General features: G+C 44.0%; 1 protein-coding gene across 3 annotated transcripts in view; it reads left to right on the top strand.

The window, feature by feature from the left end:
* mcf2l2 (MCF.2 cell line derived transforming sequence-like 2) overlaps nt 1–12,255 on the top strand; it is a 407,668-nt gene that overhangs the window by 208,926 nt on the left and 186,487 nt on the right. For all 3 annotated transcript variants that reach the window (XM_072255231.1, XM_072255233.1, XM_072255232.1), the window contains exon 3: nt 11,562–11,676. In XM_072255231.1, coding sequence (XP_072111332.1) covers nt 11,562–11,676 — 115 coding nt within the window. The remainder of the gene's footprint in view (nt 1–11,561; nt 11,677–12,255) is intronic.

The following is a 12,255-nucleotide window of genomic DNA, read 5'->3' as shown; positions in this document are numbered from 1 at the left end:
GCAAGTTAGGGTCAAAAAATTTAACGTACAAGTCTAGACAAAGTTTGGTGTCTGCACAATCAATCTAAGGTGCAGATGGGATTACTAATCATATTAAGCAATGTGTTCACCGACTATGCAGCAAAAAAAGCACAGCAGCGTCTCTTAAGCCTTAAGTGACTGAAGAAGTTTGGCATGATCTCTCAAATCTTCAAGATCTTCTACAGCGGCACCATTGAGAGCACCCTGACTGGCTCTATCACTGCCTGGTACGGGAACTGCACCAACCTTGATCGCTGGGCACTGCAGAGAGGGGTATGGACAGCCCAGCGCATCTGTGGATGAGAACTTACCTGTATTGAGGACTTTCCAGCAGCAGGTACAGAAAGGAGGCCTGGAAGACTGGGGACACCAGTCACCTCAACCATAAGCTGTTTCAGCTGCTTCCGGCTGGCGAACGGTACCACAGCATTAACGCCAGGACCAACAGGCTACAGGACAGCTTCTTTCTACAAGCCAAGAGACTTATAAATTCACATGTCTGTGCATTGCTACAGAGTCATGATGTACAGATTTTTACTCCCTCAACTTGTGGGACGGATGTATGATTTATATAAATTCAAATTACTGAAAGGAGTCTAGGATTAAGTGGAGAAATGAAAAATAAATTCTCTGAAAAAATAAATTTGAGTAGCAGTTGAAATAAATCACTTTGAATTCTTCTAATTCTCTTTCTACTGTCATTTTTGACCATCTCCTGAAGAGTAATAGGTAGAAGGTACTGTCATCCACTCAATGCCACCTACCTGGAAATACCCAGCTCTCTGTTCAATCTCTTTGCAACATCTGTTAGCAGATGAGCTGAGTTCCTTCCTACTAAGCAATAGGAAATCTAGGACTAGGCAAGTAGACATTTCTTCCAGGAATATACTGCAAGTTTCATTTCCTAGCCAGTAACACCGTCCCTCTCCCGAGCAGCTGTCCATTACTGATGTAAGCAGGTGATCAATTACCAGCCAGCTACAAGACTAGGTCAAAGGCTGACATTTTGTAGTGAATATCTCATACCTTTGTCTCTCAAAACATGTCCTTTACAAGCTGGAATAGACTCCCTACACCTGAAAATGCAGCTCCAACATTAAATTATAAGAGGCTTAAGACAGGGCAGAGAGTCAGATTCTGCCCCCCCCCCCCCCAGGGTGACAATGTCAAATACTAGAGGTCATAGGTTGAAGATGAGAGGGGGAAGTTTAAGAGAGATTTGTGAGGCAATTTTTTTTTACACATAGTGGAAGGTGCCTGGAACATGCTCCGAGGGGAGGTGGCAGAAGGACGTGCAATAATAATGTTTAGACAGGCGGGGAATGGAGGGAGATGGTGCTGGTGCAGGCAGCAGGATGATTTAAGCTTGACGTTATGACTCATACAGCCATGGTGGGCTGAAGGTGCTGTTCCTATATCAAACTTTGCTGTGTTAAGAAGTTCATTAACCTAGATGGAGCAGCTCACCTGATTAGTATTCAGTACACTACATAGAGTATTTACTTACTGGACTGTTGCTCTGCAAATCCGGGGTATGTCATCTCCAGGAAGGTACAACAAAGTTTTTGGAAGACTCCATTGATAGCATCTCATAGATTAATAAGCAGGCATGTCAGAACCTGAAAGCTACTCCAAAACCTCACTTAAGTACATACTTTATACTTTATTGTTGCCAAACAATTGGTACCGGAACGTACAATCATCAGAGCATTATTTGATTCTGCACTTCCCACTCCCTGGATTACAAATACTAAATATTAAAAATAGTAAAAAGTAGTAAATATTAAAAATTTAAATTATAAATCATGAATAGAAAACAGAAAAATGGAAAGTAAGGTAGTGTAAAAAAACTGAGAAGCTGGTCCGGATATTTGGAGGGTATGGCTCAGATCTGGGTCGGGATCGTTCAGCAGTCTTATTACAGTTGGAAAGAAGCTGTTCCCAAATCTGGCCGTACGAGTCTTCAAGCTCCTGAGCCTTCTCCTGGAGGGAAGAGGGACGAAAAGTCTATTGGCTGGGTGGGTTGTGTCCTTGATTATCCTGGCAGCACTGCTCCGACAGCGTGCGGTGTAAAGTGAATCCAAGGACGGAAGATTGGTTTGTGTGATGTGCTGTGCCGTGTTCACGATCTTCTGCAGCTTCTTTCGATCTTGGACAGGACAACTTCCATACCAGGTTGTGTTGCACCCTAGAAGAATGCTTTCTACGGTGCATCTATAAAAATTCGTGAGGGTTTTAGGGCACAGGCCAAATTTCTTTAGTTTTCTCAGGAAGTAAAGGCGCTGGTGGACCTTCTTGGCAGTGAACTCTGCTTGGTTGGACCAAGTCAGGTCATGTGTGATATTGACCCTGAAGAGCTTAAAGCTTTTGACCTGTTTCACTTGCGCACCACCGATGTAAATTGGGTCCTGCGGTCCACACTCCTTCTGAAGTCAACAACCAATTCCTTCGTCGTGCTGACGTTGAGGGTAAGTTATTGTCTTCGCACCATGCCACCAGGTTCTTAATTTCCTCTCTGTACTCAGACTCATCATTACCCAAGATATGGCCTACAATTGTTGTGTCATCAGCAAACTTATATATTGAGTTTGGTGGAAACTTGGCTACACAATCATGGGTGTACAGTGAGTACAGCAGGGGGCTGAGTACACAGTCTTGTGGGGCACCGGTGCTCAGAGTGATTGTAGAGGAGAGCTTGATCCTCTGATCCTTCAGTGTCACTGAATCAAATTGTTGAAATCCCCCACCCAACAGCACGGTGGAAGTAATAAACACACACTGACTGCCAATTTCCCAGGGGCAATGAACATTGTACAATCAATGCTAGACTTGCTGGAGATGACCCACAAATAAATAATGAAACGTCGGACTACCATTTCCCACCAATGTCAAACTGCTCCCTGGCTTCAGTTCATTCCTGCGGGACTAGGATACTCAGCCCCTCGAGCTTGCTACAGTACTATACCATGCCATAAAGAACATGGGGGTGGGGGTGGGGTCTGGAGTCTCTTACCGCAGCCCCACTTTTGCACACTGCCCCCATGACCCTTGATCCCCATAACACTGAACAATCTATCAGTCATTGCCTTGAATGTGTTCAGCCTCCACAGCATTCTTGATCAGAGATTTCCAAAGTGTCACCACCCTCTTGGCGAAGAACTTCCTGCTCATCCCTCTGCTGGGTAGCCAGACGTTTACTCTGCGGTCGGCCCAATTCCTGACTGGAGAAAACTTTCTATCCTTCACAACTGTGTGATGTTTAGTTTAAGATGGCGCTGGTCAAGCTGAGTGACTACTTATTGGCAGCAAACAAAACAAGGGAAACTACTGAGTACCTTATTAATAACGCTTTATTTATAACCATCATGGCTAACAATGGAGAGGTGCGCGGGGGTGGGGTTGAGGCAGAGTCGAGGTGTCCCCGAGAGCGAGGTAAGACCCGACGTTCGATCAGTTTAAGTACCGGACTGAATTGGAAAGGTTGGGTGTGGGCTGATTCGTAGTGTTGGGGTCCAGGCCTCAGAGCAGTCCAAGAGTGAGAAACAACCCAATGTTTGGATGATTTGAGCGCTGGGCAAGATTGCAAAGGTCAGGGTGTGGGACCGGAGTTGAGAGGTGGGCTGGTTCTGCTTACAGCTCCATGATATTTACTGGACTCATTGCTGACCTGCAGCTGTGGTCTGCTCTGACTACAGTGATGCCTGGTTTTGTGTTTTTCATAAAACTGCAGCTCTGAATGTTACTTGTTTGCACAATATCTTTAATTTCTCTCTGCATATTGGGTGTTTGATGGTCTTTTTTTAAATGGGTTCTATTAGGGTATATCTATTTCGTAGCTGCCTGTAAGGTGACGAATCTCAAGGTTGTATAATGTATACATACTTTGATAATAAATGTACGTTGAACTTTGAACTTTGATTGGGCAAAGCTCTGCTGTCAGTGTCCTAACTTGCACAAAGCCCATTCAACTCTGTGCTAACTCGCTTATAAAAATATGCAAGCAAAAGAAATGAATGGGATCAGGAAGAGGCCAATTTCATGCGGTCAAAAGTTTCCTATTTTCTCTCCATATTCCCTGATCCTATAATACTTTAAATGCCTGTCACTTTCTGCCTTGTGAATATTCAATAAATTTGCAACCGCATCCTATCATAGGACAACCTGGATTTCCACACAAGCTCCAGGTATTGACTAACCAATGTTTTACAAGTTGCAACGTGATATCCCGGATTTTATATTCTATAGCCTGATCTATGAAGTCAGGGACAGTGTGACTGCCTTCTTCACCAGGCTATTGAACTCTGATGTAACTTTCAGAGAACTTAACTTGAATCTCAGCATCTCTTTCTTCATCTACATTCCTTAGGTCCTTTCCATTTACTGTAGATGTCCAACCCTTATTTGACTTCCAAAATGCATCACCTCGCTCTTAGCAGGATTATATTCCATCTTCCTCAGGTTCATTTACGTTTGTACATTATGGGGGTGGTCATGTATGATAGATAGATACTTTATTGATCCCAAAGGAAATTACAGTGACACAGTAGCATTACAAATGCACAGATATACAAATATTAGGAAAAGTACCAAAGAATAAAATATAAGGTGCCTTTAACAATCTAACGGGGGGGGGGGGGGGGCATCACTTCCCCGGCTATCGGTTGACTGATTATAGAGCCTAATGGCTGAGGGTAAGAATGACCTCGTATAGTGCACTTTGGAGTATCAAACTTTGCTTTGTCTATTACTAAAAGTGCTCCTGTGTTCAGCTAAAGTGGCATGCAGAGGGCGAGAAACTTACCCCTGACATCTCCTCTGTACCTACTCCCCAGCACCTTAAACCTGTGTCCTCTTGCGGCAGCCATTTCAGCCCTGGGAAAAAGCCTCTGACTATCCACACGATCAATGTCTCTCATCATCTTATACACCTCTATCAGGTCACCTCTCATCTTCTTGTACACAACCTCTGTGTTGGTGCTCCACTCAAGTCTGTCATCTAGGTACACCCCCAGGTACTTGTTGGTCCTCCATATCCACATCCTCACCATCAGTAGTAACAGGGAGCAATGCAGGTTTGGTTTTCCTGAAGTCCATCAGCATCTCCCTTGTCTTACTGATGTTGAGCTGCAGACGATTCATCTTGCACCGTTTGACAAAGTCCTCCTCCAGGGCCCTGTATTCATCCTCCTGCCTAACCTTTGTACACCCAACTATTGCTGAGTCATCAGAGAATTTCTGCCAATGACATGACTAAGTGTTGTATCTAAATTCCGAGGTATACAGGGTAAACAGGAAGGGAGACAATACAGTCCCCCTGTGGGGCCCCAGTGCTGCTTATAGCCATGTCTGACACACAGCTCTGAAGTCGCACAAACAAATCAGCGTTGATAATATACCCATTGCTGATTAGGCAAGAGAATGATATAATGGAAAGAAGGTGTGGAATTGTAGGTGGAAGGGGAAGTGGAAGTGGAGATCATGATATATCTCTCAGACAGATTCCTTGCGAAGAGCCTGGGTAGAGAGTACTGCCAGCTTGCTTTCATTTTTCTTCTACCGTGGTCCTGCCCTACGCCTTCAGGGCTTTTCCACAGAGCTGGAAGCAAGGCCTGCCTCTTTTAATGGCCAGATTATGAAACGTACAACAGAACACCACAAATTCTGACATTTGCCCCCCGAGGACCGCGTGGCTCCCCCAGAATAGTCCACTGTAGTTTTTATGAGATGGATTTCACTGTGTGTGTGTGTGTACATGTGAACAACATTCCTCCAGACCACAGTGCACCCACAATACATATATCACGCACAGCACATAAAACAAAATCTTACCACAATAGGTGAATAAAATATTATTCAAAATGCATGTGAAGAATACAGCACAGGTAAGCAGTAAACATCTCACCGTCCTAGTGATGGGATCTCAGTGGTGGCAGAGTATTCATCAGTCTCACAGCCCGGGGAGGGAGCTGTTACCTCGACTGGCATTCCTAGTCCTGAAGCTCCTCTACCTCCTTCCTAACAGTAGTGGGTCAGAGAGACTGTGGGATGGGTGATAGGGATCCTCAACAATGTTTCAAGCACTTTGTCTGGTAAATGACACAAGTAGAGGGGCAGGGAGACCCCGGACATCCTCCCGGCAGTTTTTGCTATCCTCTGAATCAGAATCAGGTTTAGTATCACTGGCGTATGTCGTGAAATTTGTTATTTTGGGGCAGCAGTACACTGTAATACATCATGAAAACTATAAATTGCAATAAGAGATATATTAGAAATTAAATTAAATTAAGTAAATAGTGCAAAAAGAGAGGAAAATTACTGAAGTAGTGTTTATGGGTTCTTTATTCATTCAGAAATCTGATGGTGGAAAGGAAGAAGCTGTTCCTGAAGTTGTCTTCAGGCTCCTTTACCTCCTCTTTGATAGAAGCAGTGAAAAGAAGGCGTGTCCTGGTGATGGGGGTTCTTACTGATGGACGCCACCTTTTTGAGGCATTGCCCTTTGAAGGTGTCCTGGTTGCTGGGCTGCCAGTGCCCATGATGGAGCTGGCTGAGTTTACAACCTTGTGCAGCTCTTTCTGATTCTGTGCATACCCCCCCCCCCCCCATACCAGATGGTGACGCAACCAGTTAGAATGCATGATACATCTGTAGAAATTTGTGCGTGTCTTTGGTGACACATCAAATCTCCTCAGACTCCTGATGAAACATAGCTGCTGTCATGCCTTCGTTATAATTGCATCAACATGTTGGACCCAGGACAGATCCTCAGAGATGTTGACACCCAGGAACTTGAAATTGCACACCCTTTCCACTTCTGATTCCTCGATGAGGACTGGTGTGTGTTTCCTCGACTTCCCCTTCCTAAAGTCCACAAACAGTTGCTTGATCTTACTGATGTTGAGTGCAAGGTTATTACTGTGACACCACTCATGATTGTTAAAGATGTTCTTTTAGCTGGGCTGCACAATCCCTCTGCACCTGAGCAAGTATGTTGACCGGCCCTGCGGCTTTGCGTGCAAATCTAAACCCCTAGCAAATTTAGTTACTGTGTGCTGCCTTCATCAATGTTGCTGGAGTGTTATGATGAGGTTGTATAAAGCATTGGTGAGGCGGAATCTCAAGTATTGTGTTCAGTTTTGGTCACCAAATTACAGGAAGGATATTAATAAGGTTGAAAGAGTGCAGAGAAGGTTTACAAGGATGTTGCCGGAACTTGAGAAACTCAGTTACAGAGAAAGGTTGAATAGGTTAGGACTTTATTCCCTGGAACGTAGAAGAATGAGGGGAGGTTTGATAGAGGTATATAAAATTTTGATAGAGTGAACGCAGGCAGCCTTTTTCCACTGAGGCAAGGGGAGAAAAAAAACCAGAGGACATGGGTTAAGGGTGAGGGGGAAAAAGTTTAAAGGGAACATTAGTGGGGGGCTTCTTCACACAGAGAGTGGTGGGAGTATGGAATGAGCTGCCAGACGAGGTGGTAAATGCGGGATCTTTTTTAACATTTAAGAATAAATTGGACAGATAATGGATGGGAGGTGTATGGAGGGATATGGTCCGTGTGCAGGTCCGTAGGCAGAAAATGGTTTGGCACAGCCAAGAAGGGCCAAAAGGCCTGTTTCTGTGCTGTAGTTTTTCTATGGTTTCTATAGTTGCTTTTTCTACTTTGTCTGGAGACAACTGTTATGTGGTGGTGGAAAGGGGAAAAGAGAATTATCTTTCTGCATCTCTTCTGTTTAATGAGATGGATGGTGTTAGGACAGACGTGTGAGAAATAGAAGAGATCTGGATGAGGGCTCTTCTCATGCATAGTAGTGGGGATCAAAACTCATTTTCTGGAAATATAAAAGGATATTTAATTAGTCCTAGAATGGAGAGCCTCTTCATAAGAACAGATGTGGCAGAGGAACTAAAAGAAAGGAATGGCATCCTTGCAAGAGACAGGGTGGGAAGAGATGTAGTCAAGATAACTATGGAAGTCAGTGGGTTTGTAGAAGACGTCAGTGGATAATCTGCTTCTAAAAAGAATGGGAGAAATGTGTCAGAGATGGACCAAGTGAATTTGATGGCAGGGTGGAAATTGGTAGTGAAGTTGATGAAACTGATGAGCTCCCTCATTGGTGCAGGAAGCAGCACCAATTTAGTCATTAATGTAGCAGAGAATGAGTTGGGGAATGTTGCGTGTGTAGATTTGGAACATTGGTTGCTCCACATAGCCAATGAAAAGGCAGGCATGACTGGGGCCCATGTCGGTGCCCCTGGCTACACCCTTGGTCTAAAGAAAGTAGGAGCAGCTGTAAGAAAAGTTGCTGAGGATGAACACCTGTAGTGAGGGATGGTGGAGAGGAACCAGTTGTGTCTATTATCCAGAAAGAAGCAGAGAACCTGGAGGCCTTCCTTGCAGGGGTGGGGGAGGGGGTAGTATAGTCATAGTCATACTTTATTAATCCCGGGGGAAATTGGTTTTCGTTACAGTTGCTCCATAAATAATAAATAGTAATAGAACCATAAATAATTAAATAGTAATATGTAAATTATACCAGTAAATTATGAAATAAATCCAGGACCAGCCTATTGGCTCAGAATGTCTGACCCTCCGAGGGAGGAGTTGTGAAGTTTGATGGCCACAGGCAGGAATGACTTCCTATGATGCTCAGTGCTGCATCTCAGTGGAATGAGTCTCTGGCTGAATGTACTCCTGTGCCCACCCAGTACATTATGTAGTGGATGGGAGACATTGACCAAGATGGCATGCAACTTAGGCAGCATCCTCTTTTCAGAGACCACCGTGAGAGAGTCCAGTTCCATCCCCACAACATCACTGGCCTTACGAATGAGTTTGTTGATTCTGTTGGTGTCTGCCACCCTCAGCCTGCTGCCCCAGCACACAACAGCAAACATGATATCACTGGCCACCACAGACTCGTAGAACATCCTCAGCATCGTCCGGCAGATATTCAAGGACCTCAGTCTCCTCAGGAAATAGAGACGGCTCTGACCCTTCTTGTAGACAGCCTCAGTGTTCTTTGACCAGTCCAGTTTATTGTCAATTCGTATCCCCAGGTATTTGTAATCCTCCACCATGTCCACACTGACCCTCTGGATGGAAACAAGGGTCACCGGTACCTTAGCTCTCCTCGGGTCTACCACCAGCTCCTTAGTCTTTTTCACATTAAGCTGCAGATAATTCTGCTCACACCATGTGACAAAGTTTCCTACCGTAGCCCTGCGCTCAGCCTCATCTCCTTTGCTGATGCATCCAACTATGGCAGAGTCATCCGAAAACTTCTGAAGATGACAAGACTCTGTGCAGTATACAGGGAATGCTCATCCATAGTGAAAATTAGACAGTTGGGGCCAAGGAACTGCAAGTTGTGTAAATCGTAGAGAACATGCGAAATGCTATGGATATAGGTAGGAAGAGATTGAACCAAGAGGGACAAGATGCAGTTGAGATGTGAGTTCCCTCTACTTTGCAGAGGCTAGGCAGTAGCTCTTGGGCACCTCCTCTTGCTTACTCCTGAAACAGGACCCCACTGAGAAGCATCACCTATTGTCTCCCACACCATCACTGATCTCAGCACCCTCAGAGCCCTCTCCACTACAACTTGTTCTCTAGACCTGCACTGGCCATTTCTACCTCTGACCCAAGATCTACAAACCTTACTGCCCTTGTATACACATGGATATCTGTCTGCTTCTGTCCTACTGAACTTGTATCCTTGTATCTCAACTCCATCTTGTTTCTCTTGGTGATCCCAGCAAAGTGACTGCCTCTCTTTCACTCCAAATTCAACCCATGTGGCATTGTTAGACAATCCCTCCAGAATATCATCTCTTAGCATTGCTGTGATGTTCTCCCTAATCAATAGTTCAACTCCCCTTACTCTTTTGCATTTCCCTCTGTCATATCTGAAACTTCTATACCTGGAACAATGAGCTACCAGTCTTGCCCTCCCCTCAATAATGTACTAACATATGCTTTAAACTCATTTATCCCTTCACAGTTTGTCAATCTTATGAAATCTCAGCTTGAGAGTTCTGTAGCCATAGTCATAGTCATACTTTATTGATCCTGGGGGAAATTGGTTAAGGTGCTCAGTTATTGCTAGAAACGTGTAGTGAGAAAACTGAAGGATGTGGCAATGGAATGGGAAAGTACAGGTGAGGTGGAAAGTCATCCATGTATTGTTTAGAGACCCAAACAGCTACTTGCCTTATGTTCTTACTCAAGTAGCATTCCCATGATGCTTTACAAGTGCCCATTGCTCAAATGTAAGGCCAGAGTGGCATCAAACTGGAAGGGTACCTTGTTCAAATCCAATCCTGTTCTTGCCTGCAAGGCATGCATCCAGCACCTGATGTTGTAAAGCAGCTGGATGCAGGAATTCTGCAGATACAGTGCCAGGTTTTGTTGATGAACACAGAATTCTTCAGCAGCAATGCACATTAGGGGTGTTGTACGATGAGGGATTCCACATCTTATCAGATGATGTTTCTGTATTTGTGCTGGCACCATGCACTAAGGAGATACAGGATAATCACAGACTGCCTTTACATTGTTACATTTATGATAGGATCATTATTTTTGTTGTAAGGGCTTTGCTTTCCATAAATAGGTTTGTGCCAACAACTTCTGTCAGGTAAGGTTTCTCCCCAGTTTTGTCAAATTGAAAGTTTAAAATATTCTGACTAGGCAGACAGCATCAGAAGAAAATCGTGGAAGCTGTCAAATTAAAAGTTTTAAATATTCTGACCCGGCAGACAGCATCAGAAGAAAATTGTGGAAGCAGACAAATCCTGATTTATTGTCCACATCCTGTAAAAGATAATGGCATTTTTTTTAATCTGTGAGAATGACTCAATTTTTCCAATTATGATCCAATTGAGATATGAGCCCTCACCTAGTTTTTTAATTGTTCTCTCAGGGTACTACCACAAACATTGTGTTTGGGCTTCTAAAATCTTACTATAATCACTGCTGTGTCATTAAGCACTGTTTTGTGGTTGTCAGTTGCCATCTAGTCTCTCATCCACTTGACCTTCTTCTTGTGTGTGTCTGGAAGATGCTGAAGAGTGAGCCCTTCTGTGAAGAACAGTGTAGTTGTTGGGCTGCTCAGTCAACAGACAGTCACACACGATGATCTTTTGCGGTTCTGGGCCAGTGAAGCCCATCTGCAGATTACACAGTTTCCTTGTGGGTAGCAGCTGTCCAGACTTGCTGCCTGAGGCAGGATGTTTGACTGTGTTAAAGCTAAATCAAATCATGTATTTTTAATATGGGCCAGACAACAGCAATCTGAACAGAGACTGACTAATTTTCTCATTTTAGCCCACAGAACTGCAGGCCAGTTAATAGAAATTGACTGAAGTTTCTGCTGAGTTAACTAATAATTGCAGACTGAAAGCTGAACTTGTAATCTACATTATGGTCTACGAGTGAATCACTGAGAAAATGACAATGATTTATATGATAAACTTTGTTATGTGAATCATTGCAATTTTTTTCTGCCATGTACTCTCTAACCCAAATATTTTTCACACAGGGGGACGAAGCAGAGATGGTGCACCAATCATCACTTTTCCAGAACACACTGCCTTTGGGGACCTTTCTGATGAGGATTTTCTTAATGTTGTAACATACTTGACCAGCATTCCAAGGTAGGCTAAGCTGTAAATAATATAATCATATAATACCTTGTAATTTGCACCCTAAATGATAGCTTTGAGCTAATATATTATTTATTATACTACAGGACAATTCACATTATGACTCCTGGGGAATCTCAGCCTATCAGCGCAGAATCTTGACCGAGAATGTTAACTATCTCTCTGCCTCCACAGATGCTGCCTGATCTGCTGAGATCTTCCAGTAGATTGTTTCATGCTCCACTTACCAGCTTCTGCAATCTTTTGTGTTGCCAGGATCATTTAAATGGGAGTAGTTTACTGTATATCTAACAAATCAGCACCAAGAAAATACCCATTCTTAAGAGTGTGTGATGGTAAATGTGGAGGGGAACGTTGACTCAGACCATGAGAGGCCTGCGTCGGGCATTTTCATGCCTTACAAGGCGCAGATTGGAAGTCTGTGTGGGGCGCCACTCCTCGCACAGACTAGAGCAATGTGTGATTAAATGCCTTGCTCAAGGGCACAAACATGCTGCCACAGCTGAGGCTCGAACTAGCAACCTTGAGATAACTAGTCGAATGCCTTAACCACTTTGGCCACATGCCCAG

The sequence above is a fragment of the Mobula birostris genome, chromosome 4 (assembly GCF_030028105.1).
Source record: "Mobula birostris isolate sMobBir1 chromosome 4, sMobBir1.hap1, whole genome shotgun sequence".
NCBI classification, from domain to species: Eukaryota; Metazoa; Chordata; class Chondrichthyes; order Myliobatiformes; family Myliobatidae; genus Mobula; species Mobula birostris.
The sequence above is the reverse complement of the archived record's forward strand: the minus strand, read 5'-3'. Positions and strand labels throughout refer to the sequence as shown.